Here is a 26,261-nt window from a genome sequence, read left to right on the forward strand (position 1 = left end):
AAATGGAATGCTGTGCCCCCCAGGGCAAAATAAGTGATTTTTAAAAAAACATTTTAAAAGTGACGGAACGTCCAGGGTCCCAAATGTGGCATCAACCATTTGCAGCCACTGGACCCTGGAGATCCACCACCGGAGGGCCCAGCTAATCTCTTTACTCTCCTCTATTTACAACCAGATAACAAATAAAGTTGCATTTCCCTGCTGGTGCTCTCACAGTTAACCTAGGCCTTGCAATGCCCCTCCTCCTGCTAGCCCACTTACTACAGAGCTGAAGTGAGATGATGACATCATCAGACCTCTGCAGGAAGTGCTGGGAGAAGCTAACAGTTAGTGAGAGGGAAGGCAGAAGTAATTTTGTGAAAACACAGCCGTATAACCAATGTGTGTGTGAGGGTAGTATCCCTTCCCTATTGTGCTTTATAAAAAGCCACAGATAAAGAAGCAAATGGGGAATTCCTTGGTTTCCCCGCTGCAGGTCTAACAAAACAAGTGTGCATTGTGCCTGCTTAATCTGCAGTGATCAGTGTAAAATGTGTGTCAGATTATAGGTGCTCACATACACACACTTCAAATGTAGCTGTGGGACAATGAGTGAAACAATGAGTTTCAAAACATCTCCTATTTGTCACCAAGGTTGTTTTATTATATATATATATATATATATATATATAAAAAAAATATATATATACACACACACATACATACATACACAAAATACACACACTGTGTGTATATATATATATATATATATATATATATATATATATTGTTTGTGTGTGTATATATATATATATATATATATATATATGTGTGTGTGTATATACATATATACCGTGTGTATGTGTGTTTGTATATATATATATATATATATAATTTGTGTGTATATACATACTGTATATACTGTGTGTGTGCTGGTAAATATAATTAATAATATCTGTACAAGTAATGTACTGCTTGGCACTCAAACTTATTGTCACGTAAACGCTTATTTGATCATTAGTAGGGTCATTGGTAGAGCTACACATGCAAACAGTGTCCACTGGCTGTGTCATATGTGGGAGACATTCCTGAGATATGACAAATGTAACCCCTGCACTGCCATAAATCTGGTAAATGTAACTGCTGCGGCACTGCCAGACATCTTATAAATGTAACCCCTATACTCCTTGAGATATGACACATGTAACCGCTGCACTTCCAGAAATATAAACAAATCTAACTCCTGCACAGCCAGAGATCTGATAAATGTAACCCCTGGACTGCCACAGTAGGTCTGCTGTTATTGTGACTCTCATACATGCTTTTTAAATGCGTGCCCCCTCGTGAAAAAAAAATGCCCCCCCATTTCATTCGTTCTGGAGCCGACCCTGGTTAATTTTCTTTACCTGTGTGCTAAAAACATAGAAGAAACGTGCTGTTTGTGTTTCCTTTGATAAAACCAGACTCCCCTTTATAAATAGTTTCAGACTACCTGTTATTGTATATACATTAATGCAGCAAGCCAATAAAAGTGTCAGCTCAAGAGACAATAAGCAGTGCCCTCTCCCCAGAGCAGATAAGGTCAATAAGAGGACACTGGTACAATTTAATATAGGCTTTTAAACTTGTTATGACACTAGATGAGGGATATATGACAACCATGTCATATTTGGTACCAAAATAATTCTCATGATGTTCCTGTGAAGTTGCTTATATAGGTGAATGTGCTGAATATACCAGAAGTTGTAAGGTGTTCTATGATTTCAGCCAAAGGTGCTGAGTTTTATTGACTGTCGTAAAAGAGAGGGCTTTTCTAGCCCCTGGAAAGAGGGTGGGTCAAGCAACTTGATCTCGTAGAAACATGTATAACATTTTGTGTTTTAACATTTCAAGGGCTCATTCTACTTGGGAGGCTGCTGCAGCGTGAGTGAGTCTTTGTGACCGATCTCTCTGGGGCAGATACCAAACCTAGTAAAGTGTAAGGTTTCTGTTATTTCTCCTTTTTATTTTAAAACTGTTTGCTTGTGTAATTATATTTGTTAACATCTTTTTATTAATAATGCATTGTGCTAATTTTTCGCATAATAAATAATTCAGTTATTAAGTTTTTTGCATTTGTCTAATATTTGAACCACGTTACTGAAAGACACTGGTAGTATTAGTACTATAAGGGGAGTTTTGGGCATTTTTCTGAGTCTAGTACAGACTAGAGAGTGTTGTTAACCCTTGCACCCACTGAACTAAGTCACATGCTTGCCTGGAGTGGCTAGACTGTGACAGATTAGTGACAGTAGAAAGGGTTAACAGACCCTTTCTGTGCCAAACAAGTGACTGGCGCAGGGTTGCCCTGGTCGTCACAGTACTTGTGCCATATTAGGGTTTAATTATATAAAAAATATGTGCTCTGTTTCAGACCATAAATGTCATGACTACAATATAGCGCAAAGAGTAAAGTATTTAGCATTTTCATCAATTTCATAATGTCCAGAGGGTCATGATCCCTATAATTTGTGAGAGGATTCTCTTTTCTTTCAACATAGGGAACCTTTTACTGTATAAATATTTTTGGCTTAGAAATTGACACTTTTCTCTAAGTTGCAAGGGGGCTGAGTTTTAGGGCTCCCTTTATCAAGTTGCAGACACAGCTTTGGAGCTCTTAAGACTTCTGCTTCTTCTGAGCTGGGTTCTAAAATCATCCAAGACTTATCTAACCAGGGTGATTCCCGGCTGCTTGTGCAATAATAAACACAGGCAGTGCAATGCTGCCAGCTAACTACAATCACAGGCAGACAGGTTCCCTAGCTGGGAACATGGTCTGCCATCAAAAATAATAAATGGAGACCTTAGTCCCTAGCCCCTCCCCCTACATGGGCCCAAATGGCTTATTTAAATTACATTAGTGCTAATTTCAAACCTTACAACATAGCAAGGGGTGATTTTTTTTCAAAATAGCAATTATATATATATATACAGTATATATATATATATATATATATATATATATTAAATCTAGGCACTCTCATTTAAAAGTTTAGATATAAAAAATACTTTTATGTCAGTGAATTTTTATAGCTTAATTAATGTGACAAGGGTGATGGCTCCTATGAGCAAGATCAATGTATTTCCAACTTCTTTTTTCCACTGTTCTAGCTATTTATTTACACCACCACATCATTTAAACACAAAATACACTTAGAAGATTGTTTGCTAATACAATTTATACCACAACTAAATCTGCATAAAAGAGTTAAACAATATTGTCTACTGGAGGTCATATTCAGTTTTTATAGCACTTATATAAAGGGGAGTGGCATACAATGGACTTTTCTCACTGTAATTTAACACTAATCCCAAATCAGTCACCATTTCCGATGACAAAATTAAGTGTCACTCAGCTGTTTTTTGTTACAGGAGACTGGTTTAGAATTACCTGGAAGAAACGAGTCATATACCTGCTTTTCTTATGACAGGGAGAATGGAGCCACTTATACATGCATGAGCAAATGAAAAATGCAGGGACATAGCTAGTTACTATCCTGCTTGTTTAATTTGTGAAGTCATGAAAAAGGTTAAAGGGACACTAAACCCAATTTGTTTCTTTTGTGATTCAGATAGAACATGCAATTTTAAGCAACTTTCTAATTTACTCCTATTATAATTTTTTCTTCGTTCTCTTGCTATTTTTATTTTAAAAAGAAGGCTAATCCAATCAGCCAATAGGATTGAGCTTGCATTCTATTGGCTGTTCCAATCAGCCAATAGATTGCGAGCTCAATCATATTGGCTGGGTTGTAATGTTGGGGGGGGGTATTGTGTTTTTTTTACAGGCAAAAGAGCTGATTTCTTTGGGGCATGCCCCGCAAAAAGCACTTTTAAGGGCTGGTAAGGTAATAGAGCTGTTAACTATTTTAATTTAGATTAGGGTAGGGAATTTTTTTTATTTTGGGGGCTTTGTTATTTTATTAGGGGGCTTAGAGTACGTGTAATTAGCTTAAAATTCTTGTAATCTTTTTTTATTTTTTGTAATTTAGTGTTTGATTTTTTTTGTAGTTAATTGATTTAATTAATTTATTGATAGTGTAGTGTTAGGTTTAATTGTAATTTAGGTTAGGATTTATTTTACAGGTATTTTGGTAATTATTTTGACTAGGTAGCTATTAAATAGTAAATAATATCTATTGTACCTTGTTAAAATAAATACAAAGTTGCCTGTAAAATAAATATAAATCCTAAAATAGCTACAATATAATTATTCGTTATATTGTAGCTATATTAGGGTTTATTTTACAGGTATTTAGTTTTAAATAGGAAGACTTTAGTTAATAATATTTAATTTATTAAATTATATTTAACTTAGGGGGGTGTTAGGGTTAGACTTAGCTTTAGGGGTTAATACATTTATTAGAGTAGCGGCGAGGTCCGGTCGGCAGATTAGGGGTTAATACTTGAAGTTAGGTGTTGGCGATGTTAGGGAGGGCAGATTAGGGGTTAATACTATTTATTATAGGGTTTGCGAGGTGGGAGTGCGGCGGTTTAGGGGTTAATACATTTATTATAGTGGCGGCGAGGTCCGGTCGGCAGATTAGGGGTTAATAAGTGTAGGTAGGTAGCGGCGATGTTGGGGGCAGCAGATTAGGGGTTAATAAATATAATATAGGGGTTGGCGATGTTAGGGGCAGCAGTTTAGGGGTACATAGCTATAATGTAGGTTGCGGAGGTGTCCGGAGCAGCAGATTAGGGGTTAATAATATAATGCAGGGGTCAGCGATAGTGGGGGCGGTAGATTAGGGGTTAATAAGTGTAAGGTTAGGGTTGTTTAGACTCGAGGTACATGTTAGGGTGTTAGGTGCAGACTTAGAAAGTGTTTCCCCATAGGAAACAATGGGGCTGCGTTAGGAGCTTAACGCTGCTTTTTTGCAGGTGTTAGGTTTTTTTTCAGCCCAAACTGCCCCATTGTTTCCTATGGGGATATCGTGCACGAGCACGTTTTTCCAGCTAACCGCTACCGTAAGCAACGCTGGTATTGAGAGTTGAAGTGGCGGTAAATATGCCTCTACGCTCCCTTTTTGGAGCCTAACGCAGCCCTTCAGAGAACTCTAAATACCAGCGTTATTTAAAAGGTGCGGGGGGGGGGGGGGGAACACGCGTAACTAACGCACCCCTTTGGCCGCAAAACTCTAAATCTAGGCGTAAGTCATATAGAGTCAATAATGAAAAAATAACATGCACTATCTAACTGAGCATGTCATTTGGACATTCATTTGTTCCTTTAACATATAATTACCTGATAATCTGAAGGCATCAGAGAGGGTCCACCAGAGCTAGTTGCTGAAGGTCCCAAGCGTGGTTTCTTATTGGGGGGTCCTTGGTTAAGACCAGTGTCTTGGCTGTGCTGGAGAGCTGCACCAGCTGCTCCGCCTGTACCATTAGTCTGGCTGCTGTTCTGCTGCTGTACTTGCTGCTGCTGAGCCACTGTCTGCTGCTGAGTTGTTGCTTGTTGCTGGTGCTGATTTTGTGCCTGTTGATTCTAGAAAAACAAAAAAACTCTCAGGCATTATTGTTTTCTTATTATTTTATAACGTATTCCTATAATATGCAAAGTAAAGCAGATTAGTGCCACATCAATAGACTATAATACAAGAGGTTACCTGGAATATACTGGAACATTACATTTTGTAAGCATAAATATCTATCAACTCTACTTGTTCAGCAGCTACATTCTTTTCTTTGGTGGCTACTTCTTAATTTTACATAATTGCAATCTCAGATGCTTTCTATCTTGTAAATAAATATGAGGTGATCACTAAAGAAAATAATGTAGCTGCTGAAGGAGAGTTAAAAGGATTGGGTACTGTGATTTTTTTTCTCTCTTCCTTTAAAATGTGTTCCCAAATAGCCATTTTACCGGATGGAGTGTATAAAATTGTTTACAAGTAGCTCCTTTACCTTTATTTTGTCATTTGAATAAACTGCTTTTGTCTGCTGTATCCCCACCTATACTGAATAGTACTGGTTATAGAAAAGTTATGTAAACAGGTTTAGAAGTAATCACCCTCCAATTGGGTGGTGTGGCAGAGAGATAATAAAATGTTAAATTTCCATTGTTGTCTCTAAGTATCAATTTTAATATTTATAGAGAGATAAATACAGAGAGTTTGTATAAATACAGATATATGAACTAATGAGGTCTGCTCCCCCTGGAAGGTTAGCCCATTTTGGGCTAAATTACGAGTTGCGTGATAACAGTTACGCATGCGCGACAAGGGGTTTATGTGGGAGTTTGTGCGCGTCATGTTTTTCGCTCGTATTACGTATAATGAAAGTACAAACAAAGATGAAGCAGCACCACCAAATTCTTTCTTCAAGTAGCTTTATTCAGCTTGAGGAGTAGCCAGACCAAAAAAATTCAAACAACGTTTCGGACACAGTCCTTAGTCATGTATGGCTAAACTGCACATAGAATCAACCTTAAATACTACATAAGCCCCACCCCCACACCTGTACAACTGCACAATGTGCTGGATACTTGAGACTGCATTATGAAAGTAAACGTGATCGCTCAAGCGCAATCAAAGTTAACACTCATCAGGTTAGCTCATCTTGAGAACTCTGTTTAACTGTTTCGCAAAACAAAAGAAAAACATTACAAAGTACAGCTACAAAAGTTATAAGGGCTCAAAGATATGAGCTCTCAAGTGTAAGAAAAAAAAGGCTGCAAAGGGCTTTAACATAGCGCTATATACATGTCTAAATATGTATGTATGTTTGTATATACAGTTGCAAGAAAAGGTATGTGAACGCTTTGGAATGATATGGATTTCTGCACAAATTGGTCATGAAATGTTATCTGATCATCATCTAAGTCACAACAATAGACAATCACAGTCTGCTTAAACTAATAACACACAAATAATGAAATGTTGCCATGTTTTTATTGAACACACCATGTAAACATTCACAGTGCAGGTGGAAAAAGTATGTGAACCCTTGGATTTAATAACTGGTTGAACCTCCTTTGGCAGCAATAACTTCAACCAAACGTTTCCTGTAGTTGCAGATCATATGTGCACAATGGTCAGGAGTAATTCTTGACCATTCCGCTTTACAGAACTGTTTCAGTTCAGCAATATTCTTGGGATGTCTGGTGTGAATCGCTTTCTTGAGGTCATGCCACAGCATCTCAATCGGGTTGAGGTCAGGACTCTGACTGGGCCACTTCAGAAGGCGTATTTTCTTCTGTTTAAGCCATTCTGTTGTTGATTTACTTCTATGCTTTGGGTCATTGTCCTGTTGCAACACCCATCTTCTGTTGAGCTTCAGCTGGTAGACAGAGGGTCTTAAGTTCTCCTGCAAAATGTCTTGATAAACTTGGGAATTCATTTTTCCTTCGATGATAGCAATCCGTCCAGGCCCTGATGCAGCAAAGCAGCCCCAAACCATGATGCCCCCACCACCATACTTCACAGTTGGGATGAGGTTTTGATGTTGGTGTGCTGTGCCTCTTTTTCGCCACACATAGTGTTGTGTGTTTCTTCCAAACAACTCAACTTTGGTTTCATCTGTCCACAGAATATTTTGCCAGTACTGCTGTGGAACATCCAGGTGCTCTTGTGCAAACTGTAAACATGCAGCAATGTTTTGTTTGGACAGCAGTGGCTTCCTCTGTGGTATCCTCCATGAAATCCACTCTTGTTTAGTGTTTTACGTATTGTAGATTCGCTAACAGGGATGTTAGCATTTGCCAGTGACTTTTGTAAGTCTTTAGCTGACACTCTAGGATTCTTCTTCACCTCACTGAGCAGTCTGTGCTGTGCTCTTGCAGTCATCTTTACATCTCTCCATTTATAGACAATTTGTCTTACCGTGGACTCATGAACAGCAAGGCTTTTGGAGATACTTTTATAACCCATTCCAGCTTTATGAAAGTCAACAATTCTTAATCATAGGTCTTCTGAGAGCTCTTTTGTGCGAGGCATCATTCACATCAGGCAATGCTTCTTGTGAAAAGCAAACCCAGAACTGGTGTGTGTTTTTTATAGGACAGGGCAGCTGTAACCAACACCTCCAATCTCATCTCATTTATTGGACTCCAGTTGGCTGACATCTCACTCCAATTAGCTCTTGGAGATGTCATTAGTCTAAGGGTTCACATACTTTTTCCACCTGCACTGTGAATGTTTACATGGTGTGTTCAATAAAAACATGGCAACATTTCATTATTTGTGTGTTATTAGTTTAAGTAGACTGTGATTGTCTATTGTTGTGACTTAGATGATGATCAGATCACATTTTATGACCAATTTGTGCAGAAATCCATATCATTCCAAAGGGTTCACATACTTTTTCTTGCAACTGTATGTATATAAAAAAATAGTTCCAAGTTGAAGCAGCAGGTAAAAAAATAACATATCCTTTATTCCTTTAAAAACATGTACAAAGGACATACAACAGCATGGATAGGGTTCAAGCAAGTAAACTCTGACCGGTTTCGGTCATATTGACCGTAATCATAGAATAGCACCTGTTAGGGGGTGCTACCTTTTATGCTGAACAATCCCTATTCATTGGTTAAAAACATTTTGTGTATTGCTGATCACCTTAACCCTTTACATACCAAATTTCCCTTTAAACACAAATTGGGAAATAAGCAATGTAGTACATGCATAAGTATATAAATACAAAAGTTGCAGACAATAAAAAGTGAAGAAACAAATAGAGAGTGCAAACTAGAGAGTTAGTACAATAACCCAGAGAACAATATAATTTAGAAATTTAGAGCAATAAATCTTTTAAATTGAATAGCTGTAAAATCAATACTTGAGAAGAGATATACAGATATGATGATTACAGCACAAGCATACATGTTTTGATCAATGTGTGTGGTAAAACCAAAAAACAAGATCTTATTAATGTTGTTTAGCCACTTTCATTATTAATAGAGGGAGAAATAATTTCTAACTGCCTCTTAATGTGTGGAGAAGTAACAAACACAATAAAAGTAAACATGAACAAGGAAGCAAGAAAGAGCAAGTGAAGATTTGAATGGGCCTATAGTGATTAAACAGATTAACAATAACCTTGTAGATAGATAACCAAATAAAACACTATCGAAACGTACATTAGGATAAAGTGTATATTACTAAACTACGCGGTATGTACTGTTTTATCTATGTGTTTAACCAGTATAAACTTATGAGTCATTGAAGTCTGAACACATAGTCCCAATAAGAAGGGGGGCCCATTTATTAACTAACCTAAAAGGGGGGGCATCTCATGTATATCTAAACTCCTAGTACGATTATTTCTGCCAGTAATTTATGATGTCATATTCAGAGTTGTAACCATATGGTATTAGGCACTTGGTTTTAAAAATCCAATATGTTTCTTGTTTACATAGTATAGATAACTTGTCACCGCCCCTGGGTGGTGTAGTTATCTGTTCTATGGCTTGCCATTTGAAGGACCTAACGTCCTGATAGTGAAATTCAATAAAGTGAGTGGAAAGTGCTGAACAGGTACGTTTGTTGGAAATGTAAGAAAGATGTTCTCTTATGCACTTACCTACTTTTCTGGTAGTTCTACCTGTATATTGCTTTTTACAGATAGTGCATTCAATTATATAAATTACAAATGTACTTTTACAGTTGACACAGCCTTTGGTGTTAAATTCTTCTCCCGTTACATGGGATTTGAATGTTTGTGAAATATTTATATGTTCACAAGAGGTGCAAACTTTTTTGCCACATTTGAATGTGCCATTATGTCTCAACCATGATGACCCTGAATGTTTGTCACTCTTTAACATACTTGGGGCTAAGATGTTACCTAGGGTCACATTTCTTTTTGGGACAAACATGCAGCCCTGTTCAATTATGTCCCTTAGATCCTTGTCCCCTCTTAGTATTGGTAGATTTTTTTTAATAATTTTGCAGACTTCATCATATTGAGAGGAGTATGAAGTGATGAATTTAAGACTCTGTTTTGAATTTGTAGAGTTTCGTGTTGATTTTTCTAATGCACTTGCCCTATTGATGTCCTTAACTTCAAAAAATGCTTTGTCTATGACTCGGGTGGGATAACCCCTTTTTTGCATTCTCATTTTCAAATCTCTGCTCTCCATCCGAAAGGCATCCTCATGTGTGCAATTTCTCTTTGCCCGCAGGAACTGACTTTTCGCAATTCCTTTGAACACATGTTTCGGATGGCAACTGCGGGCATGTAAGAGACTGTTGCCCGAAATAGGCTTACGGTAGAGAGCAGAGATGATGGTTCCTCCTTCAGGATTTCCTGTAAGTGAGATGTCAAGAAAGTTAATGTTCTTTTTTTGCCATTCATAGGTGAATTGTAATCCTACCCTATTTTTGTTTAGGGTGGTAACAAACTCCTTAGCAGTTTCAGAGTCAGATGTATATATATATATATATATGTGTGTACATATGTATTTATGTATTCATATGTGTATATGTATATATGTATTTACAGACATACAGTATATACACATATAGACACTTAAATACATATGTATACATACAGTATATAGACATAAATATCCCTGCATTGGAATCCTTTGCAGTCAAGTAGTGGTATACTGTGTATTCATTGTGAATATTTCACATTCCAATGTTCTGCACATAGCAGAATATGTTCTAAGTATTTATAGATATAGATATTCCTATATATGACTGTATATATCTATACCTATATCTGATCATGTATACATATATAGTTATAGATATATACTGTACCAAAATACCATCATATATATAGAAATATTTATTTATATATAAATAAAACATATTCTTCTATGTAAAGAACATTGGAGTGTGAAGTATTCATATTTTCATGTCAAGTTAGCGCAATTGAGAACATGCGATCGGGTTTGCACGCGAGTAGGGTGTGTTGGGTTAGCACGCAAGCGAAAACAGTTTACTTTCAACTTGTAATATGAGTGCAACCGAACATGGGCAAAAAGCTTACTTCTAGCGCAGTTAACTCTCGAGCGTGAGCGTTAAATAGCGCTCCACTTGCAATCTGGCCCTTCATTGGGTTGTTGTTTCAATTATCAGAGACAGCTATTGCATATAAAAATTAAACATAAAAAAGAGGAATTTCCAATACATTTCACTGTAAACACATTTAGAGGAAAGCTATTTTATGGTACACTGTCCCTTTAACAGATGCTAATTATGTTTAGAAAGGCCATAATTCAGCACAATTTTGTACATAAATGACCCAGTGGCACTAAGGAATGTATCAATGATGGGAAGGATGACTTTTATGGAGAATATACAGCAAAGCTGTAAGAAAACTATATTTAAAAACTCTGAAAATGGAATCAATATTACAAATTTAAATTAGAAAAAAAGGGTTAAAAATGTTGTTTCCTTAAAGGGATACTAAACAGACGATTACAATCAAAACCACCTGCTTCATTAGTGCACTCCGATTAGGTCCATACAGCAGGTGACACCGCTTTTGATTCTTGCAGGAATTAAGCACTGCATTGTAAAAGGTCTGTATACAAAATATTATTATGGTCAGGAACAAATAAGTTCCTGTACATATAAGGAGATCACTGTGAAGTGTGTAGGAAGGTCAGGGATTTAAGTACATAGAATGCACTCCAGTCTCTCTGAGGAAGTGAAACAAATTACAGTTTTCAGGTTTAAATTACTGTAAAAGCAGGCAGAATACATAATACATCGCATTTCAATGTTTGTCTTTTTATTATGCATAATTAAACCTTTCATATAGAATTATATTTGAATGTCCCTTTAAAGCATGTACCCTGTAATCAATGACTTGAGTATGGAAAACATCAGTTTTAATGCCCGTCTATGAAATAATGCTGGTGTTTTTTACATAGATCTGCAGCCTAAGGTTTCAAGTTATGTGCAGATAGAGATGTGAACTAGCATTCTGTAATGGAAAAAGTTGTAGACTATATAAATAAATAATGAGTTGGTTTAAGTGACAAGCAGAAGACACTGTACATTGGTTATAGAAAATATGACTCAAGAAGAAGGTGAAATCTAGATGGGTAGAGTATTGTGTTCCTAACAACATAATTTCATCATTCAATCACTAAGAAAAGATGATTCATGGTCAGGTGTTTTCTACAAATCGAATATCTAGTGCATATATACATAAATAATATATCTTATATTAATAATAGATTATAAACTATTTATAGCACTTAACCATTTCAAATTCAGGCGTTTGGGTATTTTTCTTACGCAGAAGGACAAACATCTTTCTATGTTGTGTTCATATAAAAAAACCTAATTCAATTTTATCTAATAAATTAATTTCTTGGTGGTGAGAGTCCACAATTCCTAACTGTTGGGAATTGGAGGCAAAGACAACCTACACCAGAACTTTAATATCCCTCCCACTTCCCTGTAGCTCCCAATCTATCATATAGCCAAGAAAACAGGAGAAACAGAAATTTGGAAAGACAGTAGGGTAAAGAGGTGCAAACCAGAACGGCCACTAAACAAAAAAATGGGTGGGTTCATGGACTCTCACCACCAAGAAAGAAATTCATCAGGTAAGAATAACTAATGTTTGTTTGTTTTTTAAGGTGGTGAGATCCCAGGATTCCTAACTAATACCTAAACATTGGAGTGCATGAAAAATAGGTGAGAAAAACAAAAACAGCCTAAAAAACTTTTCTGACAAAAGCTGCCTCAGCTGAGGCAAACACATCAAATTGATAAAATAAGAATGCTGAGACAACCAAGTTGCTGCCTTGCAAATCTGATCTACAGATACCCACCTGGAGAAGAAATACCTTCTAGGACAACAACTGAAAATCCAATTTGTGCATAGGTTCAAATGGAGGAAATTGTAAAACTCTCAACTACTCATAACTGGTCTGACTTCAAACAGAGCTTGAACAAAGGCTTGAATATCTGGAAGTTTAGCAAGCTTTTTATGAACTAGAAGAGAAAGCACAGACATGTGACCCTTCAAAGTAATGTCCGACAAACCCCTTTCTAAGCCATCTTGCAAAAATTGAAGTGCAAAAAATTCTAAAGGAATGCCAAGAATAATCTAACTCTATACACCAATAAAAATAAACCTTCCAGACCTTACGATAAATATTCCTCAAAAGCCTGAATCAAGATATCTACCACGTTGAACCTCCAAGCAGTCAAGTTCAGAGATTGAAGATTATAATTTAAGTAGGGAGGTTAAGGGGACCACAGCTCTACAGCTATACCCTGAGCTCTGTCAACAGACAGCAGAGCCACTAAAACCTTGGTAAAAACTCTGTGAGCTGTAGCTTGTCCATAGGGATGAACTACAAACTGAAAACATCTGCCCAGAAAGACAAAGCAAAGGAACTGATGATTCTCCTTGTGAATAGGAATATGAAGATAAGCATCCTTCAAACCTACAGTTGTCATAAATTTCCTTTTTATACAAACGGAAGGAAAGATCTGATAGTTTCCATCTTGAAAGAGAGAACCTTCAAGAAGTTGTTTAAGGTTTTTAGATCCAAAATGTTTAGAAAAGTTCCTTCCTTCTAATTAAAACAGAAGATAGCTTTAAAACTTCCTATCCATAGGATCTCTGAAAGAAGTGCTGTCTTCCAGAGGTATAGTATTTAATTTTGTCAAAGTTGAACTGGCTCCATCCACCTTCGGAATGGTTTCCCAAAGTTCTAAATTAGAAGCTGGAACCAGAAACATCTTCTTAAATTTTGGGGAAGGAAGGGAACTACAAGTTTGTCCCATTCTTTAGAACTAATCTGAGACATTGCGTTTTGCACATGAAAAACATCTACAGACTTAGGGGCTGATTTATCAAAGGCCGAATGGCCTCTGACGCCCCTGTTTCAGTCTGTAATGCTTTCTTAAGTAAGGAAAGCAAGTGCTCAACTTTAAAGTTAAATGCTAGTTAAATGCTGCCACTTTAGGTTACTAATCTGAATTAGAAGACCTCAAAAGACAGTTCACCCTTAGAGGATGAAATTAGTAGCCTCAGAGTCTGAATCCTGAACTTCCCTGTCAAAAGGAATCTCCTCTAGCAGAAGAACTAGAGGAAATATGTATGCGCTTATGCTTACTTGAAGGCAGCATTGCCACCAAAACCTCAGATATAGCGGATCTTAGGTAGTTCTTGTAACTCGAAGAACAAATTTGTAGAACCTCCCTGAGAAGAGTTCACAGATTGAGGACAAGTCAGTTTTGTAGACAAAGTAGGCAATTGAGGATGCAATACTGAAGTTAAAAAGTCACAGCAAAGTTGAGTTGGAGGGCAGACAGTAGCCCATTTGCAAAGCATACATTTGTTGGTTGGAAACTTAAAATCTCTAGATCTACCCTTTAGAGCAGGGGTCAGCAACCTCAGCACTTCAGGTGTTTTGGAACTACATTTCCCATTATACTTAGCCAGCCTAAAAAGTTACTGAGCATAGTGAGAAATGCAGTTCCAAAACATCTAGGGTGTCAAGGTTGCTAACCCCTACTCTAGAGGGTCTGATCCAGAAGGGACAGTTCCAGTCTGCTCCATAACATTAAATCAAGAGATACAGAACAGATAGTACAGAGTAACACACAAGTGTAAAAGTAAAGTACAAGTGACAGATGTGCACTAGATAGCACTCTAATCGTGGGGGCGTCTTCTATCTTCATCCAGGCAGTGCGGAGCGGAGCTATCCAGGACCGGCGATGACATCCTGCGCGGAGCATCCTCTTCATACAATCACCGCCGTACACTGAAGTTGAATGCAAGGTACTCGTTTAAAAATGGCATACCTTGCATTCCTATTGGCTGATTTGATTCTTCCAATTCGAATCAGCCAATAGGATGACAGTTACTGAAATCCTATTGGCTGATTTGAACAGCCAATAGGGTTATAGTAGCTCTCACCCTATTGGCTGATTTGAATTTGAAAAATCAAATCAGTCAATTGGAATGCAAGGTACGCCATTTTTAAACAGGTACCTTGCATTCAACTTCAGTGTACAGCGGTGATCGTATGAAGAGGACACTCCACGCAGGATGTCATCGCCGGTCCTTTATAGCTCTGCTCCGCACCGCCCAGATGAAGATAGAAGAAGCCCCCGTGATGGATGAATTCAGGAATTTCAGGAACTGTGAGTACATTTTATGGGGTTAGTGTTAGTTTTTTTTTTAATTTAATTGGATGGGTTTTTTTTTAGATTAGGGATGGGCACTGTTAAAGAGCTGAATGCCCTTTTAAGGGCAATGCCCATACAAATGCCCCTTTAGGGGCAATGGGTAGCTTAGATTTTATTTAGACTTAGGTTTTTTTTATTTTCGGGGGTTAGTTGGGTGGGGGGGTTTTACTGTTGGGGGGACTTTGTATTTTTTTCTAGGTAAAAGAGCAGTTTAATTTAGGGCAATGCCCTACAAAAGGTCCTTTTAAGGGCTATTGGTAGTTTATTGTAGGTTAGGGGGTGCTTTTATTTTGGGGGGACTTTTTTTTATTTTTATAGTGCTATTAGATTAGGTGTAATTGTGTTTATTTTTGATAATTTCGTTTAATATTTTTTGTAATCTTAGAGTTTTTTATTTTTAGTGTTTATTATTTTTTGTTATGTTACATTTTTTTATTTTTTCTTAGTATTAGGATTCTTTAAATTTATAATTTAGGTTTTTTATTTTTTAGAAGTGTTAGGTTTTTTTAGTCATGTAATTTAGGAATTTGAATTGGTAGTTTTTTTTTAATTTTATTACAATAGTTATGCTAGGTTAATTTATAGTTTAATCTTAGATTTTTTTTATTTCAGAGGTAAGTTTTTATTTATTTTAAGATAGTTATATTGTAACTTTGAATTTAAAGTTTGGGGGGTGTTAGGTTTTGGGGTTAATAGTTTAATTTAGTGTTTTGCGATGTGGGGGGGCGGCGGTTTAGGGGTTAATAGATTTAGTTTATTAGTTACCATGTGGGGGCTGGCGGTTTAGGGGTTAATAGGTTTATTTAGTGTCGGCATAGTCGTCGGGCGGTGGATTGGGGTTTATCATTTTATTTAGTGTCGGCGATGTTGGTGAGCGGCAGATTAGGAGTTACTAGATTTGTTTAGTGTTGGCGATGTGGGTGGGCGGCAGATTAGGGGTAATAGGTTTATTTAATGGTTGCGATGTGGGTGAGCGTCAGATTAGGGGTTAAGAGGTGTAATATAATATTTGCGATGTGGGAGGGTGACGGTTTAGGGGGTTAATAGGTAGTTTATGTGTGTTAGTCTACTTTGTAAACATTTTAGTTATGAGTTTTGTGAAACATTTAATGTATTCTCTATTATACATTTTGCCTGCTGAAGGTTGTTAAAGTGTTTACAAATAGTTCATTTATCTTTATTTTGACATTTGAAATAGCTGTCAAAACGGCAACCAATATTGAAAATCCAATACTGCAGTATTGGCTATTGGAAAGCAATGTAAACAAAAGGTCTGAGCAGAAATCATCCTTAGTGGGAAAGGAGACAGAGAAAGCCTAGCCCACTTGAACTAGTGTTTCTGCAGCTGCTTTGAATACAATTAACTTGTATCAGCTACCTAAGTACACTATGGGGCCGAATTATCAAGCTCTGAATGGAGCTTGATGCCGATGTTTCTGCGCGAGCCTTCAGGCTCGCCGGAAACTGCAGTTGTGAAGCATAACTTGTCCGCCTCCTCTGAGGCTGCGGACATCAATCCGCCCGATCCTATACGATCGGGCTGATTGACACCCCCTGCTAGCGGCCAATCTACAAGGGGCGGCATTGCACAAGCAGTTCACAAGAACTGCTTGTGCAATGATAAATGCCGACAGCGTATGATGTCAGCATTTATCAATGATCCACTACATCGTATTATGTCCGCTCGCACTTTAATAAATCGGCCCCTATGTGTAGGGTTAGGTGTAGGGTTGATATGCTCTGACTTTACAGTCTGTTATACCCCTGAATTTCTGCTGTATGCACCAGGATTATTTCCTTGTCATTTCTGTCTCCCTATATTGCACTTAATGTTGCTTAATCTGCTGTTTGAATGTACCTTTCCTAAATGTTGGCTGACTGCCCGTGACTGTACACATTTCCAGACCTTAACCAGCTTACTCTGGTACGGACTGTTATTCTATTACCCTTGACTGCCATTTGTTTCACATGTTCAGTTACTTCCTGCAAATTGTTAATTCTCATGAGTTTAATCCCTTAATACCCAGAATGTTTAAATGTTTACTATTTACAGTATCCATTTTACAGAGCTGCAGATTATGTTGTTAATACAAACTTCACCTCTCACATAGTACTTTTATTTCATATCTAGTAAGGCTACGCAACACCATTTGATACTGTTTATCACTGAGAATCCAAATCTCCACTCATGATAAATGGATTGTACCTGAATGTAGTTTCAATCACAATTTGCAGTGGGTGAAATTACACTATGGGCCAGATGAACTAAACCTCACAATTTCAGATGTGTTTTTTTTTTTTTTTTGACGACCCTCGCAGGGGCTGCCTTGGTGAAATTGTTGTAAAAAAGAGGCAGTCCCTGCAAGTGGCAAGATTTCTCCTATTGAAAGTAATAGAGCTCGCTGAAAAGGGACACCGCACCGTGGAGCGAAGTTAGCAGTGTGCAGGGGGTGCACTTTAACAATTAAAATCCTGCAGCCAAGTTAAATCACTCTACGCTGCATTCAGCGCATAGTATCTTACAATTGCCTATATTTTTGTATGCATTTGTTAAAGGGTCATAAGTATTTTAAGTATGTTTAGGAAAGCTCTCCCCCTTTTTAGTTTGAGAGAAAAACATTGAGGTTTGTAGTGCGAAAATCTTTACAGAATTAGGCTGGGATTAGACAGACAATGCCGTATACACCCCTGGAACGTCCATGTTCAGCCCATTTTACGAAAAAACAACAATTACACTTTGTATTTTGTATTTAAATAGAAGTGATTTTTGCACATTCAGTATACTTAAAGGGACACTGAACCCAAATTTTTTCTTTCGTGGTTCAGATAGAGCATGCAATTTTAAGCAACTTTCTAATTTTCACCTATTATCAATTTTTCTTCGTTCTCTTGCTTTCTTTATTGGAAAAAGAAGGCATCTAAGCTATTTTTTTGGTTCAGAACCATGGAAAGCACTTGGTGGGTGAATTTATCCACCAATCAGCAAGAACAACCCAGTTTGTTCACCAAAAATGGGCTGGCATCTAAACTTACATTCTTGCATTTCAAATAAAGATACCAAGAGAATGAAGACAATTTGATAATATGAGTAAATTAGAAAGTTGCTTAAAATTGCATGCTCTATCTGAATCACAAGAAAAAATTTGGGTTCAGTGTCCCTTTAAATTTCAATTTACGATGTGCATATTTAATACAATTTATTTCTGACTAATTGACATACAAATTTGTCATTTATTTATAAAATACAATTTTTGGTGAAGAATTTTGTTACTATTTTTGATGCACCTTAACAATAAAAAAATAATCTGCATATATTTGTGTGAACGGTTCAATTAATCATTTTGTAAGATTTTTAAAATACTCATTTTATTGTGCACTTTTGTAATGTATCTCCTCCCCATACAAAAATGCAGTATACACCCCTTAGCGAGACACCCTGTTTTGAGGGTAAAAAGTGGCTTTAGATCATTCTACCAGGGAAATAGAAGTACTGGTGAGTATTCATAAATAATCTCCCCAGCCAGCATTACTGAGAGCAGGGACATGTGGAAGTGTTCATGGACGCAGGCTAAAACCATGTGGTTGGACAGCTAAGTGCCAGTTATAGTTGATGTACATTGTAACATGACTCTATTCAAAGGAACAACTGTGCATTTCATATGTGACTTTCCCTTTAACAACACAGGGAATCCATTATATATCTGAGATAATCTGCATTGTAAATCCTGTAAATTCTATATTTAGTTCACTAATACACAGTCTTCCTGTTTTCATTATTTAGCTATTCTTGGGTTGACAAATGAACAATTGAAAGTGCTGGTATTTGGCTTGGCATCCTGCATTTGAGAAATAAAAGAAAGCTCTGTTCATCCCCCATAGAGAAGTCATTAGGACTGAGAATATTCTAATTATTCTACACGTGGCTTCAAGAATTCTGCAGATAAAGCAACAAAAGCTGTCAAGAAATGGCAAGATGGAAAAGGAATATGAGTATTGAGGTTTTCTATTGTCTTAAAGTAGACATCCTCAAACTTGGCCCTCCAGAGGTTTTGGAACTACATTTCCCATGATGCTTAGCCAGCTGATATGCTGGCTGAGCATCATGGGAAATGTAGTTCCAAAAACCTCTGGAGGGCCACGTTTGAGGATGTCTGTCTTAAAGGGTAATTTTTGTAGTGTGCTTACATTTCACCAATTGCGCTCTTGACGATTATTCTATTATTAAAATCTATAAAGAGAATAAATGGCATATTTTACCTTGTCTGCTTTTTCCTCTGGCTCATCCTCAGCTAGGAATTCTCGTTTTGGATATGGTATCTGGCACCCTGCAAATACACTGAAACAGATGCTTTCATTACTCACAATAGCATAAGTTGTGCAAGAACTCAATTTTCTGCTATCTCATAAAGAGGCAAGAGTAAAAATAAACATATTTGGGCACTTAAACTCATTGGGGCCTATTTATCAAGTTCCGTATAGAGCTTGAAGGCCCGTGTTTCTGGCGAGCCTTCTAAAGACCACTGCTCCATAACCTGTCTGCCTGCTCTAAGGAGGCGGACAGACATTGCGGTTAATTAACACCCCCTGCTAGCGGCCAATTGGCCGCAAATTTGCAGGGGGCGGCTTTGCAGCAGCAGTTCACAAGAGCTGCTGGTGCAATGCTGAATGCGGAGAGCGTATTACTCTCCGCATTCAGCAATGTCTGTCCGACATGATCCGCTGATCGGATCATGTCCGACAAAGGGTTAATAAATTGGCCCCATTATTTTGAATCATTCTCACTTTTTAATACTGTAAATATGAGATACGCACTTTGAATTTGACCATTTTGACATTAGATGATGTATTTTTCTTTTTTACAGTGACAGCCTCTTTTATTTTTATTTAATTATTAAAGACCAATTAAAATAATATAATTATGAATCTTTTTGCTGTAAATAATGTGCATCAGGGAATGCTAAAAGCATTTTAAAGATTTTGTTTTGGCAAAGAATGCAACATTTTTAAAAAATTATAATTATTCAGTCAGCTGTTATATTTAATAACAATTAGTTTTAAAGGGATATTAAACACCACACAAATGTTTTATATAAAGATGTATTTAAATATTAGCCTAAGAGTAATATGTAGATGTATTATTTTTTAAATCATATTTTTATTTAAATATTAAAGAAAGTGTAAAGGTTTAGGTTATATATAGTAATAGGTACCGCTATATTATAACTAGGTTATAAAAACGTTTTTAAAGTGTACAAACAATGTCTCTAAGGGATACAGTAGTGTTAAAGGTATTTTAAACCCTGTGAGAGTTAATTTATCAGCTCATCAAGAACTGGTACTAACTGGCATCAGCAAGAGATATGAAATAATAAGAACAGGTTTTTAAATCTATAACTAAGTTACAAAATGATAGTGCCCATTTTACAGAAACTCAAGGGAATTGTAAAACCCACAATTTTCAGAATTAAATTATAGGAAAGAGAACAAAATAAATAATGATAGTATAAAGCAAAGCTTTTTCACTACAAATAATTTAACATCTTATATTACAATCGTTTAATGTCACTTTAAGCAGTAATGTACAATTATACCTTCAAAACCTGAATAACAAGTCATAAGAATGAAAGACATTTCCCTGTATTGTACGCACTGTTTGATAAGCTGGAACTTATTTTGGAGTGGAGCCCTGCTATCTCATCCTGTACCACGTCTCCAGCATTTTTCCTCTACAGAAAGTGTACACTACAGATTTTCAATGCCACTTTCAATGTCAACTGCATTGTACTTTAGTACATTGTAGATAGAACTAAGAATGCGTTGTTGGCGTTATGTCCCGCAGAGAAATAAGTATGGTGCACATGAAGTTCCAAAACATTGGAAAAATATTGTATATTAGCTGAGGTGTTTTTTTTTAAAGAAATGTAAAGGCACTTTTATTTTCCTAATAACCCCACTCCTGCCAACTGTACCCCCAAAATACTGCCTAGTTCAGTTATTTTATTAAAAAATAAAGATGCCTCTATATTTATTTTTTAATAAAATACACTAAACAGTATTTTGGGGGCACATTTATAAAATGAACCAGAGATTTAATCTTTTGTTAATTTTATAAGCGCTAATTGCTACTGCGAGCTCGCGGTAGCAATAACCAGGCACTTGTAATGGCTGGTTAATTATCGCGTGCCCGCAAACGCTCCACTTGTAATCTAGCTCAAAATGAATTAATGGCATGTGCAAATAATTATTTTATGTCATGTAGAATAGTTAAATGATAAAGATGTTTAAACCTCCAAACACTTCATTGTATTAGATGATTCGATTTAATTTGCTTACACGTTTCATAGCTGGGCTTTTTACAATGTTTCATTCGAATTATGATTTATTAAACTGTGAACTGAGCATGCACTAATAAAAAAAGTGAAAACTGTCAAAAAACAAAAGCTACTCGAAGCAGGCAAAAATGTGTTTTCCACAGATCCAATGTGTAGAAATTATTTATATATATAAAAAAAAGCTAAACGCTTTTTATTATTGCCTGGAATAGTGATGACGAATTCTCCCCATGCAAAGTAAAGAGTTTGTTTACATGGCCCAAATGCATTTGATGGGGTATTGTAAATTGATGTGTTGTAGCAAACTATTCATTTTATGTTTTTAACCTACCTGTATGCATCTATGCAAGTGCTGTGTTGTTTATCTATAGAGAGATGTTATATGTTTCTATATCATCTGTATTATACTACTAGGCGATAAGCCTGCCCATAGGGGAGTCTATTTAAAAAACACTGCAAACCCCAAAGCACAAATTACAGAAAATAAAAAATGTAAAATTACAGAAAAAAATAAACAAAGCTATCAAAAATATTTTTTTAAACCTAAACTAATACCTCTATAAACCTCCCCCCAAAATAAAAACACCCCCTAATCTAATACTAAACTACCAATAGCCCTTAAAAGGGCTTATGTAGGGCATTGCCCTAAGTTAATCAGCTCTTTTACGTAAACAAATTTCCAGTTACTCTCCAACAGTAAAACCCCCCACCCACCAAACCCCCCAAAATAAAAAAACACCTAACACTAAAAAAAAACTAAATTATCCATAGCCCCTAAAGGAACATTTGTATGGGCATTGCCCTTAAAAGGGCATTCAGCTCTTTTACTGCCATTAAAAGGGCAATCAGCTCTTTTCCAGCCCCAAAAAAACCTAATCTAAAAAAAAAAAGCCACCCCAAAAAAATAAAAAAAAAGCCTAAGACTAAGCCCGAATAGATATTCACCGTTCCTGAAGTCCAGAGGAGAAGGCCTTCTTCCAGACGGTTCCATCATCTTCTATCTTCATCCGGAATGAAGACGACACGGAGCGGAGGTGCAGAGCTGTCTTCCCCGATGCATGGATCCTCAACGGAGGCATTCCTCAGCAGCGTGGAGGCTCCTTTTCATCCGATGTCCGTCGTACACTGAAGATTGAATGCAAGGTACCGCATTCAATTTGGGGTACCTTGCATTCCTATTGGCTGAAATTTTAAAATCAGCCAATAGGATTACAGCTACTGAAATCCTATTGGCTGTTCAAATCAGCCAATACAATTTCAGTAGCTCTCATCCTATTGGCTGATTTCAAAATTTCCACCAATAGGAATGCAAGGTACCCCAATAAATATGGGGTACCTTGCATTTAATCTTCAGTGTGCTACGGACGATCTCATGAAGAGGAGCCTCCACGCCGCTGAGGACCACCGCGGCTGAAGACTGCCGCTGAAGACCGCTGCTGAGGATCCGTGCATCGGGGAAGCCAGCTTCGCACCTCCACTCCGGATGAAGACAGATGATGGAGCCGCCTGGAAGAAAACCTTCTCCACCAGACTTCAGGAATGGTGAGTACCTATTTGGGGCTTAGTTTTAGGATTTTTTTTTTTTTTTAAGATTAGGGATTTAATGGGCTAAAAAAGAGCTGAAAGCCCTTTTAAGGGCGATGCCCATACAAATGCCCCTTTAGGGGCAATGGGTATTTTTATTTTTTTATTTTTTTAGTGGGTTTGGTGGGTGGGGAAGTTTTACTGTTGGGGGGACTTAGTATTTTTTAAACGTAAAAGATCTGTTTAACTTAGGGCAATGCCCTACAAAATGCCCTTTTAAGGGCTATTGGTAGTTTAGTTTAGATTATGGGGTGTTTTTATTTTGGGGGGATTTTCATTTTCATAGGGATTATGTTTAATTTTTTTTATTTTTTTAAATTTTAGATTTTTTTTTGTAATTTAATGTTAGGTTTTATTATTTTAAGTGTAACTTAGTATTGGGGTTAATTTAGGGGGTGTTAGGGTAGGGGGCTTAGTAATTAAATTAGTTATTTGCATTGTAGGGGGTTGGCGGTTTAGGGGTTAATTAGGTTTATTGCAATGTGGGGGTTTGGCGGTTTATGGGGTTAATTAGGTTTATTGCGATGTGGGGGGTTGGCGGGTTAGGAGTTAATAGGTTAATTACGTTTATTGTGATCTGGGGGTTTGTCAGGTTAGGGGTTAATAGGTTAATTAGGTTTATTGTGATGTGGGGGTTTGTCGGTTTAGGGGTTAATATGTTAATTAGGTTTATTGCGATGTGGGGGGTTGGCAGTTTAGGGCTTAATATTTTAATTATGTTATTTGAGAATTAGGGGTTTATTACTTTATTATTTTGTGATGTGGGGCTTGGTGGTTTCGGTGTTTGTTAATACTTTGTGCAGGAGGTTAGGTTTTTTTGTTATACTTCATGCAGGTGTTTTATTTTTTTATTATTTCTTGCGGGCGGTTACGTGGTTTTTTTTAAGGCTTCATTGCCTACGCTGCATCCAGGTGGATTCCGAAAATGGCACCCTGGATGCAGCGGTGCAATTTTCGGAATCCACCGGGATGCAGCTTTGCTGCATCCAGGTGGATTCTTTTGGCTGCGCACGCAACTGGCGACACCGACGGACGCGTTACAAACGTGATTATAGTATAGATTTTTTACATGGGCTAAGGTACAGTTGACAGTTACAATCTGTAAGAGTACATACTCAGATGTAGGCAAGGGGTCCTCTTGAAAGTAGAGATCCTGCAATGCTTGTTCTGATGTTATCCTTTTTGTTGGGTCCATTGTAAGAAGCTTTTGAAGCTGCAAAGAGTAGATGTATCAGTAATTTTAAATAAAGTCTAATAGTCAACACAGTATTAACAGATTAAGAATGTGAAATGTATAATATGTATATCAGCTTATTTTGTCCTGTTACTTTATGCACATTCCACAAAAGCCACATTCATTTATGTGAGCTTGCTCTCAGAGGTCAGTTATTCAATAAATCAATGGCTTCCATTAATGCTCACTGGAGTCAATTAAATGCATTGGACTGGCTGAAATGTGAAGTTATCTGTTATATAAATCAGGGCATGTGACAGATCATATTGACACTGCATGATATACAAAGCAGATGTTTTATCTGTCTCATTCAGGGCCAGATTACGAGTGGAGCACAAAATCCACTTATAATACCAGCGAACACAAATGTGTGCTGATATTAGAAGTAAAGCGCAATGCAAACGCATTCACATTTGTATTGGGAGCCTCGTTCTGATGCAAATAGACACGGCACAGAAACTAGAGCAGCGAAGGGGGTAAGTAGCGCAGCTATGGCAGCAAAAGTTAAATATATATGTATATGAATATATACATATATATTTATGTGTTTATTTGTGTATATACACATATTAACATAAATATATTTGTATACAAGCATATACATATATATTAACAGTTTTAACACAGTCCCCATAGAACGCAATTTAAAGGCACCTCATACCGCCACCTTAATCCCTTATAACTGCTTAGTTCAGTTACTTAAAAAACAAAGAAGATGCTACTATTTTCTTTTTTTATTTTTATTAAGGAACACAACACTTTATTTTGGGGCAAATTTTGGGACGAAGTGCTACCGCATGATTGCGGAAGCATTAACCAATGTCTGGTTACTTAACATACGCCCGTAAATGCTTAAATTAGCGCTCCACTTGTAACCTAGCCCTCAGTGTCAGTAAAATGGTGGTACTGGTGTAATGTCTATTTTATCCAAGAGATAAAAAGCTATACTGCACAGCATGTTTTGTCTAATTCTAATATCAATAAGAAAATAGTGTTATAGGGATGTTTGGAATGCAAATGAGTATATGGATGATGTAATTAATGTTGCACTTTGTGTTGCAGAGGCCTTCTCTCCGAAGTAACGCATGCGCGAAACGCGTCAGGCGTTCCATGACTGTGTTCCGATATTTGCACTAAAGGATTTATCCAATAAACCCTGAATTTATTGACTTCAGCAGTTTCAGCGTGATCACTATTTTTCTTCTTATTAATTGAATCACTTGGCAGGTAGCCTTTTCCCTAGACCTGAGTCAGAATAGTGTGACACCCATGAGCACAGCACGAGCGGTGTGATACTATGCTTTTATTTAGTCATGCTCAAAATGGCTGCAAAACAGTAATAGACAACCATGTTTTATATGGTTTAAGAAGCAAAATGTGAGCTTATAATATGGGCTCATTTGTGTTTCCTGTCTACCTGTCTCAGGGGCGGTGGGGTAGTATAGATGCTTTTAGAGATTCCGATTCGAGAGATTAAGAGAGAGAAGACGTGTACAGATAAGCAGATAAACATTAATGCTGCAATGGAATAACATGTAATAATATGGTACAGCAAATATATATTAATTGACAACTTGACTTCTGGGAATAAAGTGAGGTATAATTAACCAGCCTAAGACTTTCCTGTTTCTGAGAATTCAGTTAAGTGCTCTGCATAGGCAAATAAACCTTAAAGGTGCTGACACAACAACACTCTGAAAAAGGAGACCATAAATGCTCTAATCAGATATTCTGTTTCTAATGCAAACCATACATAACAGCAATTGACAGGTGCTTACTATGTGCATATGCTGTGGCAGACAGTAGACATTTATTTTAATAAATAATATTTAAAAATTAATAAGAAACCACAAAACAAAAACAACAATATACATATTAGAAAATCAACTTACCAAAAGGAAAACTTTGCTATCTGGTTTAACTTTGTGTTTCTCCATGTATTTCATAAGACTACTATTGGCGTACCTGTAAAACAATTCC

At 36.9% G+C, this 26,261-nt stretch overlaps 1 protein-coding gene and 1 long non-coding RNA gene across 4 annotated transcripts in view; one reads left to right on the top strand and one right to left on the bottom strand.

The window, feature by feature from the left end:
- Nucleotides 1-26,261, bottom strand: part of CDK19 (cyclin dependent kinase 19) — a 437,090-nt gene that overhangs the window by 25,884 nt on the left and 384,945 nt on the right. For both annotated transcript variants that reach the window (XM_053710859.1, XM_053710858.1), the window contains exons 9-12: nt 26,174-26,246; nt 24,163-24,260; nt 19,389-19,467; nt 5,264-5,506 (exon numbers count right to left, since the gene is read on the bottom strand). In XM_053710859.1, the coding sequence (XP_053566834.1) occupies nt 5,264-5,506; nt 19,389-19,467; nt 24,163-24,260; nt 26,174-26,246 (493 nt within the window). The remainder of the gene's footprint in view (nt 1-5,263; nt 5,507-19,388; nt 19,468-24,162; nt 24,261-26,173; nt 26,247-26,261) is intronic.
- On the top strand, nt 1,873-19,392 carry LOC128656733 (uncharacterized). Of its 2 annotated transcripts, XR_008402052.1 has the most exons (4): nt 1,873-1,957; nt 10,142-10,268; nt 12,563-12,620; nt 18,913-19,392. It is a non-coding gene; the product is annotated as an uncharacterized LOC128656733 (long non-coding RNA). The 2 variants fall into 2 exon arrangements; XR_008402051.1 differs by lacking the exon at nt 10,142-10,268 and having other exon boundaries at nt 1,891-1,957.

Source organism: Bombina bombina, chromosome 4 (genome assembly GCF_027579735.1).
Source record: "Bombina bombina isolate aBomBom1 chromosome 4, aBomBom1.pri, whole genome shotgun sequence".
Lineage (NCBI taxonomy): Eukaryota > Metazoa > Chordata > Amphibia > Anura > Bombinatoridae > Bombina > Bombina bombina.